At 40.0% G+C, this 21515-nt stretch overlaps 1 protein-coding gene across 1 annotated transcript in view; it reads left to right on the forward strand.

The window, feature by feature from the left end:
* RBM24 (RNA binding motif protein 24) overlaps positions 1–21515 on the forward strand; it is a 131655-nt gene that overhangs the window by 10318 nt on the left and 99822 nt on the right. Inside the window, 3 exon segments of the mRNA XM_079935527.1 lie at positions 1828–2008; positions 7230–7319; positions 7322–7384. Of these exon segments, the coding sequence (XP_079791653.1) occupies positions 1882–2008; positions 7230–7319; positions 7322–7384 (280 nt within the window). The 5' untranslated portion in view covers positions 1828–1881.

Below are 21515 nucleotides of genomic sequence, written 5' to 3' on the forward strand. Positions count from 1 at the left end.
CATCCTTGACAACACTTCTTATGATGTGTCTTTTTCATGATAGTCATCTTAGTGTGTGTGAAGTGATATCTCTTTATGGTTTTGATTTACATCTCCCTAATGACCAATGATATTGAACATCTTTTCATATGCTTACTGGCCAATTCCAATTTATTTTTAAAGATTATAGTTATATAATCAAACATATTTGGGAAGTTATATACTAAGATGTCAATAATGCTTCTGTCTAGGGACTGGTCCTTCTTATTTTCTACTGTGTTTCTATATCAGTCAGGGTTTTACCAAAGAATCAGAACCAGTAGGATGGATGAACAGATAGATAAATAGATGTGTTATAAGGAATTGGCTTATGCAATTATAAGGGCTGGCAAAGCAAGTCCAAAACCCATACAATAGAATAGGTGGTCCAGAAAGCTAGGCTGGAGCTGAAGCTGCGTCTACAGAATTCCTTCTCCCTCAGAGAAACCTCGGTTCCACTCTTAAGGCCTTCAACTGATTGGATGAGGCCCACCCAGATTATTTGAGGATCATTTCCTTTGCTTAAAATCAACTAATTTTAGATGTTAACCACATCTACCAAATACCATAACAGCAAAGCCTAGATTAGTGTCTGATTGAAACAAAAACAATAATGGTAGTTTCATTTTTAAAAAGGCTTTTACGAAATTGAGTTATTTGTAGTGAGGTGGATGGACCTAGAGTCTGTCATACAGAGTGAAGTAAGTCAGAAAGAGAAAAGTACCGTATGCTGACACATATATATGGAATCTAGGGGGAAAAAATGGTTCTGAAGAACCTATGGGCAGGACAGGAATAAAGACACAGATGTAGAGAATGGACTTGAGGACATGGGGAGGGGGAAGGGTAAGCTGGGACCAAGTGAGAGAGTGGCATGGACATATATACACTACCAGATGTAAAATAGATAGCTAGTGGGAAGCAGCTGCATAGCACAGGGAGATCAGCTCGGTGTTTTGTGACCACCTAGAGGGGTGGGATAAGGAGAGTGGGAGGGAGACGCAAGAGGGAGGGGCTATGGGGATATATGTATAGCTGATTCACTTTGTTATACAGCAGAAACTGACACACCATTGTAAAGCGGTTATACTCCAATAAAGATGTTAAAAAATAAATAAATAAAAAGGCTTTATACATAGCAGTGTCTTTACTTTTCACATTTGATGATTAAACTTGTTCATCTTGGTGCCCTCCAGAATACTCAGCATGATAGCTTGTACCTGGTAGATTCCTATTAGTCACTGTGTTAGATTCCTACTGCCACTATAACAAATTAATGTAAGTTTAGTGGCTTCAAACAACACAATTTTATTCCCTCACAGTTCTGGAGATCAGAAGTCCAAAATTGGTTCCACTGGGCGAAAGTCAAGATGTTTGCAGGGCTGGTTCCTTTCAAAGGCTCTGAGGAGAGAATCTTCTTCCTCGATTTTTCCAGCTTCTAGAGCTGCATTCCTGCGTTCCTCGGCTGGTGGCCCTTCCTGCATCTTCATTGCTGGTACTGCAGCACCTCCAACTGTGTCCGTGCTTCTGACATCGCATCACCATCTCCTTCTCTGTGATCAAATCTTCCTCTGCCTCCCTCTTCTAAGGACACTTGTGATTACATTCAGAGCCCACCTAGATAACCTGGGATACTCCTGCTACCACAAGGTCCTTAATTTAATCACACCTGCAAAGAAAGTCCCTTTTGCCACATAAGGTCACATTGACAGGGTGCTGGGTACTACTCAGCTATTCACAAAGCAGACTGTGTGGCATTTTCATCTTTTAAGAAATCTTGACTCTTACAGAGCCGTTTCCTTTTCACAGGCTGATGTCGGTGTGGCTTATTCCGGGGAGAATTTCAGACCCCAGATTGAAACTATGCTCCCCAAGGATAATGTGGGCAGCCCTGGAAGCCTGGACAAGCAGGCCCAGTTGGGAAGCTTACCTGGAACCATTCCAGAAAGTTCCCCATTTCCTAGTGAAAGAAACAGAAGAATAAATTCAGGTAACAGCCCCTGTTCATGTTGATCTATATAAAATACTGTTTCTCTGAATATATTTTATAACGTGTGTTTGGTGACTTACCACAGCTTTGTGAACCAGACAGTGCTTCAAATGTCAAGGTCGCATCTCCAAGACATAGCCTTAGGCCTTCATTAGGTAAGTAATACTAACCGTTAATCATCTTGTTGATGACATAATTAAAACTATCTTTTTTTAAACTAAGAGCCTTTATTGGTGGTTGGGATAAGGCCTTGGGAATACGAGTTGCACAGGCTTTCGTTAAATTCCTCAAAACTTGCACTATGTTGACCTCTTTCCAAGGCAAAGTTCTACATTTGAAAAATTAAGTAAAATCTACATCAAACTTTTTCTCTTGTCTCTCCCCATTCAAAGTTATAAGCAAATGTACAATAAAAATATCTTTCAAAAACATAAAAGATGTGATGTTGACCTGGTGTGTTCTTTAGAAACTATTTGTGGTTTTTCCTGTGGTATGTTTTCACTTTACTTGAGTTACCCTTCTGTTGTTAAGAGCTCTTGTTTCTGTTTCATCAGCCTTTGAAACAAATTGAACTTAACAGACTTCAAGGAAGACTTATTTGGGGTAGGGGGAGGGTTTCCTTCCTCATTGCTGTAGTTTCTTCCCTAGGGACCAGTTAGAGTTGGAAAATAGATTGGATGGTAAGTGAGATTCTTTTTCCTGGACTTTTGTGGCAACTCAGGTTATGACAAATTTCCTTTTTTAATACCCTTTTTATTTATTTCTTAAATTGAAGTATAGTTGATTTACAATATTATGTTAGTTTTTAGGAGTACAGCATAGGGATTCAGTATTTTTACAGATTATACTCCATTAAAAGTAATTACGAGGTAATGGCTGTAATTCCCTGGGCTATAAAATGTCCTTGTTGTTTATCTATTTTATACATAGTAGTTTGTATCTCTTCATCACCTAGCCCTATCTTGCCCTTCCCCTCTTCACTCTCCCCTTCGGTAACCACTAGTGGGTTTTCTATACCTGTGAGTCTGTTTCTGTTTTGCATATGTATTCGTTTGTGTTAGTTTTTAGATTCCACATAGAAGTGGTATTATACAGTATATTTCTTTCTCTGACTTATTTCACGAAGCATAATATTCTCTAGGTCCATCGCAAATTTCACATTTGCCCTCGTCTTGTGCTTCTGATAGGGTGTAGCATGACCTCTGAGGATGAAGGAGGAGATGGGGGATGCAGGGCAGGGATGGCCTCTTTCTCTACCTCTGTGTTGGGCCAGCACATGTATTTTTTCTCTCTGATGACTCTCTTGATGAGAATCCCTCCTAGACTGCAACACGAATACTCAATATCCATGTGTTAACAGACTAGGGATTGTTAGGAGGACAGGGGTGCCCTCGGACAGGCAGTCCTGCCATCTGTACACCGTTGAAAGCAGTGTGGGGAGGGAGGGCCCCAGGTAAGCAGGATGGTGCTAAGAGAGACCAGCGGGGGAGGGACTGAACCACCAAAGCAGGTGTTTTCAAAATGTAGTGTAAATTTGTTTTCAGGAGAGCTCTTCCCACAGGATGCATAAGAACCGGTACCCTGAGCTTTCTACTTGTTCTCTGCCCAGTTTCCTCTCTGTCTCCTCTCTGCATCCCTCCTCTTCACAGCTACAAAGTATATTTGTTAAAAATTTCAAGGTTCACACATTGTAAATCAGCTATACTTCAATAAAAATGTTTTTAAATTTCAAGTTTCACACTAACATTTCCCAAGTATTTCCTTTTAGTAAAAAAACAAAACAAACTAACACTTCTGTGGAAGTCCCTGGTGGTCCAGTGGTTAGGACTCTGAACTCTCACGGCCGAGGGCCCGGGTTCAATCCTTGGTCGGGGAACTGAGATCCCACAAGCTGCATGGCACGGCCAAAAACAAAAACAAAACAAACAAACAAACAAAAAGAACTTCTGATTTTGAGAAGTTTCAGATAAGAAAAGTTGTCCAAAACAAAGAATGCCTGTATTCTTTCACCCAGATTCCCCCAAAGTTAATGTTGTACCACGTTTGTGTTATCACTGTCCCCTCTCTTCCCTCCCTCCCTCTTCCCTCTCCCCCCCTTCTCCCATATACATCTATATTTTTTCTGAGAGTAAGTCACAGACATAATGATACTTTACTCTTAAATATATCAGTGTGCATTACCTAAAAACAAGAACATTCTTTGCAAAATCGCAGTACAAGGATCCAAATCAGACAACTACCACTGATGCAGTGCTGTTCACTCACCTATTCAAATTTTGTCAGTTGTCTCACAAATGTCCTTTGGAAATAAATTTCTGGTTCAAGATCTAATGCAGAATCACACGTTTAATGTAGTTGTTGTGTGACTTCAGTTTCCTTTAATCCGGAACAATTCCTTGGCCTTTTTTTGTCTTCTAAACCCTTGATATATTTGGAGATATAAGCCACTTACTTTGTAGAACATTCCTCCGTTTGGGTTTGTCTGATATTTCCTCATGATTAGGTTCAGAATATGCATTTTTAGCGAGAATACCAAAAATGATATTGTATCCTGCTTAGCACATCAAATCAGGAGGTACGTGATACCTAGTTTTGACTTTTACTGTGGGTTTTTTTTTTTTTTTTTTTGACATTCTGAAGGTTTTTTTGTTTTTGTTTTTGTTTTGTTTTCTTTTGGCGGTACGCGGGCCTCTCACTGCTGTGGCCTCTCCCATTGCGGAGCACAGGCTCCGGATGCGCAGGCCCAGTGGCCATGGCTCACGGGCCCAGCCGCTCCGCGGCACACGGGATCCTCCCAAACCGGGGCACGAACCCGCATCTCCTGCATCGGCAGGCGGACTCCCAACCACTGCACCACCAGGGAAGCCCCTGAAGGGTTTTTTTTAATGTAGTAAAAGTTATCAATCTTTCTTTCATTGAACCTGGATTTTGAGACATAGCTAGAAAGCCTTTCCCTACACCAAGATTAAAGACAAATCCACCCATGTTCTCTTGCATAATTTCACTTTTTACACTTAGGCTTATGAAATTTCTAATGGCATGAACTGATACTACTGTAAATATTAACTACATAAGAAATAAAACTGGATGTTCAGTATGATGTCAAATTTATAAAAATTAAATTTCATATGTTAACTGGCAACCTCTGAAAGGTAAGAGTATGGACATTTTAATTTTCCTCTTTACTCTTTTTTATATATTCCAAGTTTACTCTGATAACTACGTATTTCTTTTATAATCAGACAGAAGCACAATGTTATTTTTAAACATTCCCCCAATAGTCTTCAGTGTCCCAAGAAATCATGAATATTAGCTGAAATGACTGATGTAGTTCAGGGATTTCTGTATAAGTGAGCTACTGTAAATGTCAAGCCAAGTACTTTGGTAGACTCAGAAAAGAATGGATAGAAATGGTTAAAATAATTCTGTTATGGTAGTGACAGATGTCAACGATGACACTCTTTTTAAGAACATCCTGAGAGAGAAGTGGACCATGACCAGTGGGAGCCATTTATTGATACAAAACCTATTTGGGAAGGAGTACAGTGAGGTGGTGAAGAGCGTGGATGCTAATGTCAAATAGACTTGGGTTCAAATCCTAGTTAATTCACTTACTACTTGTGTCACCTTGAGCAAGTTAATTAGCCTCTCTCATATAGTTTATGTATAAAATAGAGATACTGGGCTTCCCTGGTGGCGCAGTGGTTGAGAGTCCGCCTGCCGATGCAGGGGACATGGGTTTGTGCCCCAGTCCGGGAAAATCCCACATGCTGCGGAGCGGCTGGGCCCGTGAGCCATGGCCGCTGAGCCTGCGCGTCTGGAGCCTGTGCTCCGCAACAGGAGAGGCCACAGCAGTGAGAGGCCCGCGTACCGCAAAAAAAAAAAAGAAAAAAAGAAAAAGAAGAGATACTAACACCTCTGTCACAGAATTTATGTTTGAATTAGATCTTACAAAGAACATAAAGTACTTAATATAGTGCCAGGCACATGAGTGCTCAATAAATGCTCATTATTATTATTATTTTGACCCTTGCAGATAAGCCCAGCTTCTAACAAATAATTCATTCTGATTCCTTGAAGAGGATTCACCTCTTCTTTATTGATTTTTTTCTGTTCTTTTAGTTTCTAGTTTACCTCCTTGAAACCCATGCTTTATTTAGTACTCTGTACCAAAATCTGTACAGAGCACTTTAAAATGAGAACTGACTCTATTTCAAACACGTGTATGAGTAGAAGACATAGCACTGGAAAGGTGATAAGACTATAGGAAATTCGTTGGGGTTAACTGCAGCAGGCAATTAGAGAAGTGTCTGATACTAGGAAGGTTAATATTCTGAAGTGAGAGACATCTGGTTTGTGTGTGTGTGTGCGCATGTGTGTGTTTTTCCTGTCTTCCCATTACAAATTCATGAAAACTGTCTTTGTTAACCAGTGGGTTTAGAAATTTTCATAAAAAGATTCCATCCACTGGATGAAATGGACTTCTTAAAATAGAAGAGAGCTCATTTCTGAGGACCCCTCATTGCACCTTTATTTTATGAGGTTGTAAAAACAGATGCTTGCTCGCTTATTTATATAATTGGGTGATGTGTAATGGGAGTGGTCTCTCTCATTAGTGCTCCCCTATAAACTATTTCAGCGCCATTTTTAGAATAAAAATTTAGCTACCAGTCGACTCCAATTCTGATTTGGTTCAAAGACGCTTTTCAAAAAGGCATGCTTTTACTTATGTAGATTTAGCAGATGGCGTAATTGTAAACTCAGGGTTGCAGAACTAGAAGTCTCTTGGCAACATCACGCTGTTTATCCTTTGTATACAAAGCATAGAAACCAAACTGCAACTCAGAGTCACTGAAAGACTATCTCATTCGTGGCTATGGTTTAGCTTCATAATTATTGCACAGAACCTGTATAATCGTACCCAAGTGTGTAAGTGTTGTTACAACAAAAAAGTAGTACATAGCAGCACAAAGACTTTTTGTTATGTTAATATTCGACCTGCTAAGTATACAGTATATTATGTTGATGTGTATCCTCTGTAAGAACATTAAGGATTTGAAGTTCAAAGGATTATAAAGATTTGTAGTAGAAACAGCTATTTAGGTACAAGTGTTGAGACTAAGAGTTAATTAGCATGATTTATAAGGCATGTATTTAGCATTTGATTGATAAAATCTTCGTGCTTAAATTTCTTTTCTTCTTTTTTCTTTTCCTTTGGAAGACCTAGTGATCAGTGGATTAATCCATAAACCCCAACCCTTAGAGAATCGAGAGCAACAGAAGTCATCAGACATCCTAGAGGAGTTAATTGTTAAGGAATAATACAAAGCCACAGCAAAATATTTAGAAATGGAGAATCATATGATGTCACGGCAAGTAATTTTGTAATTAACAGTAGCTTATAGTTAAAATAGCAACAGAATATGACTGATCACGAGTTATTTTTTCCACCAATATGCATCTTAGTGTCACAGTACAGATTACGGCATTTATCTAAGCCAGTTTTTTCTCCCATAAACTCCCTCACCCCTCTGCACACCATCCTTCTCTACGGATTCAGGAATTGCCTGATTGTTAATGATTAATGAATCCAATGAAACATATCTTGGGTTTTACCAAATTTGAGACATGATAAGCCCCATTGAATAAAATGCCTTCATTCTTTCAGCAGTTTTTATTAAACATTGCCTGTGTACTAGGCATGTGAATATAAAACTGAACCTTGACTTATCCAATAAGAAAATAGGCCTAAATGTTAAAGCTAAAATAGATACACGTATACATTTATATATACACCCTGAGGTCAACCATGAGGTAATAAATACAATGATAAAAATTGTTATACCCTTAATTTTCTTTGTTGATTCATCTTGACTGATCTATCATTGTTTTTCTGTAGTGTGAGCATTATTTGTAGCCTGATGTTAACTTGTCGTGGCCAAAGTCTTGAGTTCTTGACTTTTTAATAACTTCTTTGTAAACCTATGAAGAAGATGGCAGATTTGCTGTTGTTCTGTTTAGTTCTCATTGGTTTGGGTTTCTTTTTAAGCCACTGCCAGCAGCACCAGTAATCCTAAAGCACAGACAGAGGAAGGAAGATAAAAAGAAGAAATAACACAGAAAAGAGGCATAAGGGAAAATGAATAGGAAAGAAAAGAAAGAAACAGAAGTGATGGAAATTGAGACCAGAAATTATATCAAAGGCACCTTAGTGGTGGCCAGTCCCCTGTGTTGTAGGGAAAACAGTCAATAGGGAATAAAAAGATTCATTAGTGAAATCAAGTTTGCACCTAGACCAAGTCAATTAGTGTTTCAATAAAGGTAATTTCCTTCTCTGTGTGTGGGACCTGCTGAGAACTCATAAATAAAAGCCAAAGTGGCATTTTCTTTTGAAGAAGGAAAAATAAGTACTGCAGAAAGTACTTGGCAAGGAAAGAAGTTTGTTAAGCCTTATGAATGATATTATCAGGCTGCCAATAATAAGAGGGACTGGGGGGAAGGTAAAAATGGACCACATAATGGAAAAACTGATGCCAACATAATGACAATTTACATTTGCACAAGGCTAGCTATCAGGATGCAAGGCATTTTCGAGTACCTTATCTTACTTCAAAGTACTAAAAAATGATGCATCTTTAATATGGAAAGGACAAGGAGAGTTTTTTTTCTTGCTGTAGGTGAATCGCTGGGGGTCAGAAAATAAAAGGTGGGTCAAAAAGAAAAGACAGGAACTTCCCTGGTGGCGCAGTGGTTAAGAATCCGCCTGCCAATGCAGGGGACACGGGTTCAATCCCTGTTCTGGGAAGATCCCACATGCCTTGGAGCAACTAAGCCCGTGCACCACAACTGGTGAGCCTGCACTTTAGAGCCCGTGAGCCACAACTGCTGAGCCTGCACATCTAGAGCCCGTGCTCCACAACGAGAAGCCACTGCAATAAGAAGCCTGCGCACCGCAACAAAGAATAGCCCCCACTCGCCGCAACAAGAGAAAGCCCACATGCAGCAATGAAGACCCTATGCAACCAAATAAATTAAATAAATAAATTTATTAAAAAAAAAAAAAAGAAAAGACAGGAGTCTCAAGCCTCTTAGATAGCCTCATCCACCAGAGAGTAGAGAGCAGAAGCAAAAAGAACTACAATCCTACAGCCTGTGGAATAAAAACCACATCCACAGAAAGATAGACAAGATGAAAAGGCAGAGGGGTATGTACCAGATGAAGGAACAAGATACAACCCCAGAAAAACAACTAAATGAAGTCGAGATAGGCAGCCTTCCAGAAAAAGAGTTCAGAATAATGATAGTGAAGATGATCCAAGACCTCGGAAAAAGAATGCAGGCAAAGATCAAGAAGATGCAAGAAATGTTTAACAAAGACCTGGAAGAATTAAAGAACAAACAAACAGAGATGAATAATACGATAACTGAAATGAAAACTACACTAGAAGGAATCAATAGCAGAATAACTGAGGCAGAAGAACAGATAAGTGACCTGGAAGACAGAATGGTGGAATTCACTGCTGCAGAACAGAATAAAGAAAAAAAGAATGAAAAGAAATGAAGACAGCCTAAGAGACCTCTGGGACAACATTAAACACAACAACATTCACATTATAGGGGTCCCAGAAGGAGAAGAGAGAGAGAAAGGACCGAGAAAATATTTGAAGAGATTATAGTAAAAAACTTCCCTTACATGGGAAAGGAAATAGCCACCCAAGTCCAGGAAGCGCAGAGAGTCCCATACAGGATAAACCCAAGGAGAAACACGCCGAGACACATAATAATCAACTTAGCAAAAATTAAAGACAAAGAAAAATTATTGAAAGCTGCAAGGAAAAAATGACAAATAACATACAAGGGAACTCCCATAAGGTTAACAGTTGATTTCTCAGCACAAACTCTGCAAGCTCTGCAAACTCTGCAAGATCACTCTACCCGGCAAGGAGCTCATTCATATTTGATGGAGAAATCAAAAGCTTTACAGACAAGCAAAAGTTAAGAGAATTCAGCACCAACCAACCAGCCCTACAACAAATGCTAAAGGAACTTCTCGAAGTGGGAAACACAAGAGAAGAAAAGGACCTACAAAAACAAACCCAAAACAATTAAGAAAATGGCCATAGGAACATACATATTGATAATTACCTTAAACGTGAATGGATTAAATGCTCCAACCAAAACACACAGGCTTGCTGAGTGGATACAAAAACAAGACCCATCTGTATGCTGTCTACAAGAGACCCACTTCAGACCTAGGACACATACAGACTGAAAGTGAGGGGTTGGAAAAAGATATTCCATGCAAATGGAAATCAAAAGAAAGCTGGAGTAGCAATACTTATATCAGATAAAGTAGACTTTAAAATAAAGAATGTTACAAGAGACAAGGAAGGACACTACATAATGATCAAGGGATCAAGCCAAGAAGAAGATGTGACAATTATAAATATATATGCACCCAATGTAGGAGCACCTCGATACATAAGGCAACTGCTAACAGCTTTTAAAGAGGAAATCGACAGTAACACAGTAATAGTGGGGGACTTTAACATCTCACGTACACCAATGGACAGATCACCCAAACAGAAAATTAATAAGGAAGCACAAGCTTTAAATGACACAATAGAGCAGATAGATTTAATAGATATTTATAGGACATTCCATCCAAAAACAGCAGATTACACTTTCTTCTCAAGTGCGCACAGAACATTCTCCAGGATAGATCACATCTTGGGTCACAAATCAAGCCTCAGTAAATTTAAGAAAATTGAAATCATATCAAGCATCTTTTCTGACCACAATGCTATGAGATTAGAAATCAATTACAGGGAAATAAACGTAAAAAACACAAACACATGGAGGCTAAACAATACATTACTAAATAACCAAGAGATCACTGAAGAAATCAAAGAGGAAATCAAAAAATACCTAGAGACAAATGACCATGAAAACATGACAGTCCAAAACCTGTGGGATGCAGCAAAAGCAGTTCTAAGAGGGAAGTTTATAGCTATAAAAGCCTACCTCAAGAAACAAGAAAAATCTCAAATAACCAATCTAACCTTACACCTAAAGGAACTAGAGAAAGAACAACAAACAAAACCCAAAGTTAGCAGAAAGAAAGAAACCATAAAGATCAGAGCAGAAATAAATGAAATAGAAACAAAGAAAACAATAGCAAAGATCAATAAAAAAGCTGGTTCTTCGAGAAGATAAAAAAAATTGATAAACCATTAGCCAGACTCATCAAGAAAAAGAGGGAGAGGACTCAAATCAATAAAATTAGAAATGAAAAAGGAGAAGTTACAACAGACACCACAGAAATACAAAGCATCCTAAGAGACTACTACAAGCAACTCTCTGCCAATAAAATGGACAACCTGGAAAAAATGGACAAATTCTTAGAAAGATATAACCTTCCAAGACTGAACCAAGAAGAAATAGAAAATATGAACAGACCAATCACAAGTAATGAAATTGAAACTGTGATTAAAAATCTTCCAACAAACAGAAGTCCAGGACCAGATGGCTTCACAGGTGAATTCTACCAAACATTTATAGAAGAGCTTGTGTACGGCCCCGGGCGTCCCCGGGAGTCCCGACCAGCAGGACAAATCCTTGTGAGTCCGAGGAGGAACCTGTGGGGGTTGAAAAAAGGGGGAAGGGCAGGAGACGCGAAAGAATGGAGGCAAGACAAAATCCTGATCAAGCCTCAAACTTTTATTGCTGCGGTAGCTGTATTTATACACTGCAGAGAAAGGGGGGCGGGATTCAGAATGAGGGAAGTACTTGGCTAATCATCATTGGTGCTGCGTGCGCGGGCTTTCATTTTAGGCGCGAACTTCTATCTCATAAATCAGGAAGAGAAGCAGGGTGTCGGCCATCTTCTAATGGCGAAAACTTCTTGGCTCCCAACATCTCCTCCCTTTTTATTTCTTTTAAGGAGGTGGGCATTAACCGAGTGAGGGAGTAGTGACCTGAATCCTCCCGTGGACAAGGTATGTGTGTCCACACTCATCCGCTCTTGGTATCTTTTGGGGAGGAGAGGCAGAGCCAAAGATAATCTTAGCTACTAAAAGCCAAAAACAATGTTTAGATACCAACCTCTATCATAATTCAGGTATACTCACAGGGAATAACAGAGATTACCTTGTATATACATATATACACGTTTTCCCTTGTGCATGCTTTGCTGCCACACTCAACTCGGTACCCATACCCTCCATCAAAGAGGGGGGTAGGCATGTCTCTGTTTCATGCTGCTCCAGTGGAGGGGCAGCCAGAATCATCCTTTGGTTCTGCTTCTGTAATGGCGAGGCGATGGTAATGTATCAGGTTAAATTTTGAGGCAAGTGGGGAGTGCTTTCAGCCTGTCCAACAACCAGCAAAGATGACAGGATCAGGGTCACAACGGATAGCTCATGTCGTCTCTGCCGCTCTTTCAATATTAGGAGGGTCTCCATCTTTTTCTGAAAAAGAAAAAGAAATACAATCTCAGGGAAAAGGGCCCTGGATAAAATTTATTACTTTATAGAACTTATAGGTTTAATAAGGCGCTCAGGCAACCAGCGTGCTCCACCTTCTTTGGTATTATATACACATGCGGATCCCCTCCCCCAGATGAGGAGTGGATCGGGTCCATGCCATTTAAAGGTCAAAGGGTCTTTCCACATAACTTGTGCATATTGATTTTTAGTTTCTTGATGCCAAAGGCGATCGGCGGCAGATCTACCATTATTATCTAATTGTAAAAAATTAATTACAAACAGGGCATGACTAAGAATATTTTTTGGGGAATTTTTTGTAGCAGTTAAATCATTATTTTTAAGCTTGGAAATGGTATTTTTAAGGGTTTGATGGGCTCTTTCTACTATGCCTTGACCCTGGGGGTTATATGGAATTCCCGTAAGATGTTTTATTTGAAGCCGGGTGCAAAAATCTTGGAAAGCCTGGGAGGTATACCCAGGCCCATTATCTGTTTTAATTATTTGAGGCTTGCCTAAAACTGTAAAACATTGGAGCACATGTGAAATAATGTTTTTTGTGGCTTCTCCTCCCTGAAGGGAGGCATATATAAAGCCGCTAAAGGTATCAATGGACACATGAATAAATTTTAATTTTCCAAATTTAGCAAGATGGGTAACATCCATCTGCCAGATTTCATTAGGTAATAGACCTCTTGGGTTTACCCCAAGATGTGGAAGAGGTAAAAATGTAACGCACCCTGGACAATTTTTTACAATTTGTCTTGATTGTTCTCGAGTAAGCTTAAACATTAAGCGAAGAGTATGTGCATTAACATGATGTAGCTGATGAAATTGAGTAGCTTGAGAAACAGAATCAGAGGTTACGGTGCACATCAGGCGGGCATTTTTATCAGCTAAATCATTGCCCTGAGAGAGGGGTCCAGGAAGATCTGTATGAGCCCTAAGATGATCAATAAAAAAAGGCGCTTGTCTTCGAAGTATAAGACTTTGAAGTTGTTGAAAAAGGGGAACAGCATTGGAAGAGGGTTTAATATATGGAACAGTTTCTAAAAGGGGGACGGACAAAGCTATATATGAGCTGTCCGTATATAAATTAAAGGGGATATTCTGTAACATCTCAAAAACCTGAAGAATGGCAAAAAGCTCAACAAGTTGTGCTGATAAAAAGGGGGACTGTACCCTATAGGGCTGATTATTTATAACAAATACAGCAACACCGGATGATGATCCATCAGTGAATACTAGGGCAGCATCTCCCAGAGGAACAGCAGAAGTGATTTTGGGAAATATAAACAGATGTTTTCTAGCAAACTGAAGGAGCTTATCAGGTGGATAATGATTATCAATATTACCCTGAAAGGAGGATAAGGAAACAAGCCATTTATCATCAGTTTGTAATAACCAACCAAGCTCTTCTTTGGTATAGGGGAGAATCAAATGATCAGGATCTCTGCCAAAAAATTGACGGCTTTTTTCTCTGCCCAAAGTAAGAACCTGTGCTACTAAGGAAGGGTAGGTCTTAAGCACTTTATTAGGAGATACGGACAAATGTATCCACAAGAGGGGATGATCTTGCCATAGGACTCCAGTGGGTGTATGTGCAGTGGCACAAATAATCAAACTAAAGGGACGACCATAATCTAAAAAGGTAATCTGTTGACATCTAATGGCCTTTTCTACTAATTGAAGAGAATTTTTAGCCTCCTTAGTCAGCCTACGGGGTGACAAGGGATCTGATGGCCCTTGTAAAATTTCGAATAAGGGTTTTAACTCTCCCGTAGTAAGTTTAAGATACGGTCGTAGCCAATTAATATCTCCCCAAAATTTTTGAAAATCATTGAGGGTTTGCAAATGTGATACTTGTATGTGTATCTTTTGAGTGGTAATTATTTTTTTGTTTAATTCGAAACCAAGATAATAGTATGGATCTTTTAATTGTACCTTATTTGAAGCAATTTGAAGGCCAGAGGAAGCAAGATTATCTTTTAAATCTTGATAACACTTAAGGAGTTCATCAGTTGATTTTCCAGCCAAAAGAATATCATCCATATAATGAATGATATAGATACCAGGCCAACGAGCCCTAAGAGGGTCTACAGCTTGTGCAACAAATTTTTGACATAAGGTGGGGCTATTGGCCATACCCTGCGGGAGGACCTTCCATTGAAAACGTGGCATTGGGCCTTTAAAATTAATTACTGGGAGACTAAATGCAAAACGCTCTCTATCCTGAGGATGGAGAGGGATAGTAAAAAAGCAATCTTTAAGATCAATAATGATTTTAAAATAGCCAGCTGGAATGGCAATAGGAGAAGGCAAGCCAGGCTGTAAAGCTCCCATAGTAAACATTGTTTTATTAATTTCCCTAAGATCTTGGAGAAGTCGCCATGAGCCAGATCTCTTTTTTATCACAAATATAGGGATATTCCATGGCGAAGTAGTGGCTTCTAAATGTCCAGCGGCCAATTGTTCCTGCACTAACTTTGTGGCAGCTGTAAGTTTTTCTTCTGTTAGAGGCCATTGGTCCACCCAAACGGGATCATTAGTTTTCCATCGTATTTTGTCCGCATGGGGCACAGGAAGGTCAATGGCCGCTAAGAAAAAGGCGAACTGCCTAGGCCCTGGCGATTTATGTTAGATGCCAGGGAAATATGTCGTGTAATGCCCTGATTATTTTTTCCTAAGCCTAAGCCTGGTAGAAACCCTTGGTTTAGCATTTGTTGGGACACCACCTCATTGGGGCTGGCCATGATTAACTTTAATTGTGACAGGATGTCACGTCCCCAAAGATTCAACGGGATATGTGGCAAAATATAAGGTTGTACCTGTCCAGTATTACCTTCAGTATCTATCCATGTAAGAACTTTAGAACTCCGTTTAGGATTGGTAGAATGTCCTATGCCTTGTAAATGAGTTATAGACACTGTACAAGGCCAAGAGGAGGGCCAATATTTTTCCGAAATAACTGTTGCATCGGCTCCTGTATCGACTAAACCCTCAAATTTCTTTCCATCTAACCACAGGGTTAGGAGTGGCCTTTCAGGAGTAATTTGTTGGACCCAATAAACATCTGAGGAGCCAAAAGCAGCATCTGCTCTAGGACAATTAGTATGGCTCTTATTTAAAGAATTTAGGGGCAACAATACTAACTGTGCTATCCTTTGACCTTTAGGGATTGATATAGGGCCTTGTAAAGCAGATGCCAAAAGGGTAATTTGACCTGAATAATCATTATCAATAACACCAGGTATAATTTGGAGGCAGCCAAAGCGGAACTACCTCTTCCTAAAATTAAACCAAAAGTATTTGGGGGCAGGGGGCCATAAACTTCTGTGGGAATTGGTTGTACTCCTTGTTCTGGGACTAATATTGAGTCGGTGGAGGCTTCAAAAGGGGGAATCCCCAGGGATCATCATTGCGATGATAACGAGCAGCCTGCTCATCGAGAGTTTCCTGATCTTAGGGGGAAAGCTGGTCATCATTGGGATCACCCTTAATAGCAGTAAGGGAAGGATAAATCTTTGGGATAACTTTATCATCTGTGGGATAATGATGACCGGTTTCTGGAATTTTTGGGAACTCTTCATTTGAACCCATATCAATGGTAACGGATGGACAAGCTGAATGGAGACGAGAGGCTGCTTTAAGAATTGTTTCCCCGGTCTCTACAACCTTTTGGACATCGGGGTCAAAAAAATGACCCATGAGAATCTCCCTAATTAAATTCCAATACGAAAATGCAGTCACAGGCACTTTAGAAGGCCCAAAGGTTTGATAATAATCATTTAAACAATTTCCTACACGATTCCAGCATTTTTTATCTATTGTCCCTTCCTGTGGGAACCATGGGCAAACATCAGACAAGAACATAAAAAATTCACGCAAATCTTTTTTTCTAGCCTTAATCTTCCGCATCTTGAGGGAATCCTCGATCCCCTGAAGAAAGAGTTCATGGGAACTCAATTCCTGTCCCATATTTATAGCTCCGCTTACCTTATCCTCAGGTCACGACTGCCGAAGGGCGGCCAGTCCTCCGGGGACCTAATCAAGCTGCACTTTCGAGTAAGTCTCGCGGCGGCTCAGTGGGTGCCTGGCCAGGCGTTCGTAAGCGTGGTACCTCCGTCAGGATCCGTTCCTCGAGCCCCACGTTGGGCGCCAATTGTATACGGCCCCGGGCGTCCCCGGGAGTCCCGACCAGCAGGACAAATCCTTGTGAGTCCGAGGAGGAACCTGTGGGGGTTGAAAAAAGGGGGAAGGGCAGGAGACGCGAAAGAATGGAGGCAAGACAAAATCCTGATCAAGCCTCAAACTTTTATTGCTGCGGTAGCTGTATTTATACACTGCAGAGAAAGGGGGGCGGGATTCAGAATGAGGGAAGTACTTGGCTAATCATCATTGGTGCTGCGTGCGCGGGCTTTCATTTTAGGCGCGAACTTCTATCTCATAAATCAGGAAGAGAAGCAGGGTGTCGGCCATCTTCTAATGGCGAAAACTTCTTGGTTCCCAACAAGAGCTAACACCCATCCTTCTCAAACTCTTCCAAAAAATTGCAGAGGCAGGAACTCTCCCAAACTCATTCTATGAGGCCGCCATCACCATGACACCAAAACCAGACAAAGATACTACAAAAAAAGAAAATTACAGACCAATATCACCGATGAATATAGATGCAAAAATCCTCAACAAAATACTAGCAAATGGAATCCAACAACACATTAAAAGGATTATACACCATGATCAAGTTGGATTTATCCCAGGAATGCAAGGATTCTTCAGTACATGCATATCAATCAATGTGATACACCATATTAACAAATTGAAGAATAAAAACCATATGATCATCTCAATAGATACAGAAAAAGCTTTTGACAAAATTCAACACCTGTTTATGATAAAAACTCTCCGGAAAGTGGGAATGGAGGGAACCTACCGCAACATAATAAAGGCCATATACGACAAACCCACAGCAAACATCATTCTCAATGGTGAAAAACTGAAAGCATTTCCTCTAAGATCAGGAACAAGACAAGGATGTCTGCTCTCACCATTATTATTCAACATAGTTTTGGAAGACCTAGCCACAGCAATCAGAGAAGAAAAAGAAATAAAAAGAATACAAATTGGAACAGAAGGAGTAAAACTGTTACTGTTTGCAGATGACAAGATAGTATATATAGAGAATCCTAAAGCTGCCACCAGAAAACTACTAGAGCTAATCAATGAATTTGATAAAGTAGCAGGATACAAAATTAATGCACAGAAATCTCTTGCATTCCTATACACTAACGATGATAAACCTGAAAGAGAAATTAAGGAAACACTCCCATTTACGATTGCAACAAGAAGAATAAAGTACCTAGCAATAAACCTACCTAGGGAGGTAAAAGACCTGTAGTCATAAAACTGTAAGACACTGATGAAACTAATTAAAGATGATACAAATGGACGGAGAGATATACCATGTTCTTGGATTAGAAGAATCAATATTGTGAAAGTGACTATACTACCCAAAGCAATCTACAGATTCAATGCAATCCCTATCAAATTACCAATGGCATTTTTTACAGAACCAGAACAAAAAATCTTAAAATTTTTATGGAGACACAAAAGACCCCAAATAGCCAAAGCAGCCTTGAAGGAAAAAAACAGAACTGGAGCAATCAGACTCCCTGACTTCAGACTATACTACAAAGCTACAGTAATCAAGACAATATGGTACTGGCACAAAAACAGAAATATAGATCAATGGAACAGGATAGAAAGCCTAGAGATAAACCCACGCACCTATGGTCAACTAATCTATGACAAAGGAGGCAAGGATATACAATGGAGAAAAGACAGTCTCTTCAATAAGTGGTGCTGGGAAAACTGGACAGCTACATGTAAAAGAATGAAAATAGAAGACTCCCTAACACCATACACAAAAATAAACTCAAAATAGATTAGAGACCTAAATGTAAGACTGGACTCTATAAACCTCTTAGAGGAAAACATAGGAAGAACACTCTTTGACATAAATCACAGCAAGATCTTTTTTGATCCACCTCCTAGAGTAATGGAAATAAAAACAAAAATAAACAAATGGGACCTAATGATACTTAAAAGCTTTTGCAAAGCAAAGGAAACTACAAACAAGACAAAAAGACAACCCTCAGAATGGGAGAAGATATTTGCAAACAAATCAATGGACAAAGGATTAATCTCCAAAATATATAAACAGCTCATGCAGCTCAATATTAAAAAAACTACCCAATCCAAAAATGGGCAGAAGACCTAAATAGACATTTCTCCAAAGAAGACATATATATGGCCAAGAAGCACATGAAAAGCTGCTCAACATCACTAATTATTAGAGAAATGCAAATCAAAACCACAATGAGGTATCACCTCACACCGGTTAGAATGGGCACCATCAGAAAATCTACGAACAACAAATGCTGGAGAGGATGTGGAGAAAAGGGAACCCTCTTGCACTGTTGGTGGGAATGTAAATTGATACAGCCACTGTGGAGAACAGTATGGAGGTTCCTTAAAAAACTAAAAATAGAATTACCATATGACCCAGGAACCCCACTGCTGGGCATATACCCAGAGAAAACCATAATTCAAAAAGACACGTGGGGCTTCCCTGGTGGCGCAGTGATTGAGAGTCCGCCCGCCGATGCAGGGGACACGGGTTCGTGGCCTGGTCCAGGAAGATCCCACATGTCGCGGAGTGGCTGGACCCCTGAGCCATGGCCACTGAGCCTGTGCATCCAGAGCCTGTGCTCCACAATGGGAGAGGCCACAACAGTGAGAGGCCCACATACCGCAAAGAAAAAAAAAAAGACACATGTGCCCCAATATTCATTGCAGCACTATTTAGAATAGCCAGGTCATGGAAGCAACCTAAATGCCCATCAACAGACGAATGGATAAAGAAGATGTGATACATATATACAATGGAATATTACTCAGCCATAAAAAGGAATGAAGTTGAGTTATTTGTAGAGACTTGGATGAATCTAGAGACTGTCATACAGAGTGAAGTAAGTCAGAAAGAGAAAAACAAATATCATATATTAACGCATATATGTGGAACCTAGAAAAATGGTACAGATGAACTGGTTTGCAGAGCAGAAATTGAGACATGGATGTAGAGAACAAATGTATCGACACCAACGGGGGAAAGCGGCAGGAGGTGGGGGTGTGTGATGAATTGGGAGATTGGGATTGACATGTATACACTGATGTGTATAAAATGGATGACTAATAAGAATCTGCTGTATAAAATAATAAAATAAAATTCAAAAATTCAAAAAAAAAAAGACAGGAGAGCCATCTTGAGGAGGATATATTGTGGGAACATACAGTAGCTAAGCAAGCCTTCTGAAGAGAGATGCTATGGACTCTTGATGCTCACATCAGTGGGAGTAACATTAAAACATTTTTCAATGATTCCAGTACCAGAGATGAATGACTTCAGACTCGGACCTTGCAAGGGCACCAGCAAGGTTAGTTAATATAAGCTACCTTGTGAAGGAAACGTATCTATTAAGAAATGAAAACTACAGGCTTGACTTTCAGTAACATCATTAAGAGAGCCAAAGATGAAGACTGTGATCCTATTCGTATTACGTAGAAATAGAATGGTTGTCAGGGGCGTTGGTGGAGTGTTCTCAGAAGGATTTAAATGTGACAGGACTGCAAAGGTAGGCAAGAATAACACAGTTGGGCTTCCCTGGTGGCGCTGTGGTTGAGAGTCCGCCTGCCGATGCAGGGGACGCGGGTTCGTGCCCCAGTCCGGGAAGATCCCACATGCTGCGGAGTGGCTGGGCCCGTGAGCCATGGCCGCTGAGCCTGCGCGTCCGGAGCCTGTGCTCCGCACTGGGAGAGGCCACAGCAGTGAGAGGCCCGCGTACGGCAAAAAAAAAAAAAAAAAGAATAACACAGTTATTATTATTTTTTTTTTGCTTTGGAATTGCGCCAAGATGGCCAACAAAAGCCAGACTTGCAACAGGCAGGAGCTGTAACGCACAGCTGTGCATCTTATTGCCTAGTGCAGTCCTTAATCTGTACATTTGCATCACCCAGGAAACTTTCAAAACTCCTGGGACCAATGGCTTGGGGTGGGCCCAGAATGTGGTGCTTTTGAAAGCTCCCAGGTGATTCAGTGGGCAGCCCAGGCTGAGAACCGTTGCCATGAAGTTTCAATAAAAATATACACCAAGCCCTCAAATCCATTATCAAGCTGGGAAGGGTTAAAGCTTTTGAAACTGAAATCCCCATTCACTGTGAAAGAGAGTCCTAAAATATTCCTGAAAATAGAACATGTGTTCACCTTAGGACTAAGATGATACCCAGGAAGCGTATGGAAATGAAGAGGTATAATTGCTCAGTGTCACAGGTAAAGTCTCTTTCAATCCAGCTGTAGCTGAGAACATGTGTGTCAGACACCAGATGTCTTGGATATTCGGGGGAAAGTTCTGAGGCCAATACAAAAAGATGAGAATGAATATTGAAGGACTGAAAATGATAATATTTTGAGACAGTTAATACTTTTAACTAAGAAACAAAGAGACAAAGGAAACAAAAAGGGGATAGTCAAAAAAAAGGATGTTAATGTCAGCAGATACTACAATAGGATGAATCCAATCAGACATGTGAACACCATTTCTTCATTCATTTAAAAAAAACTTTAAGTGAAATATTATGAGGAAAAACAGAACAATAAAAGTGAGAATACTTAAAAACAAGGCTCCTTGTGTAGACCAATATTATATATAAATACAAGGGAATTTAGACATAGATCTGTCCCTGTCTTAGCCAGGTTGTTATCTTTAATTCAGTTATCATTTAGAGTGAAATATAATAAAGGATGCTGAAAAGGGGACTCCCCTATGAGCTAGTCTCTTCTTAGAAGTCTACAGCAGTATCTGTATCCACAGGGCCCCCTATCGTCTTTTTTCTTAATTTTTTTCATCATCTGCTTTTTAGCCAGTACTACAGCCATTCCATAGCCCCTCTGGGTAACCTGCCTG

The sequence above is a fragment of the Stenella coeruleoalba genome, assembly GCF_951394435.1.
Source record: "Stenella coeruleoalba genome assembly, chromosome: 10".
Lineage (NCBI taxonomy): Eukaryota > Metazoa > Chordata > Mammalia > Artiodactyla > Delphinidae > Stenella > Stenella coeruleoalba.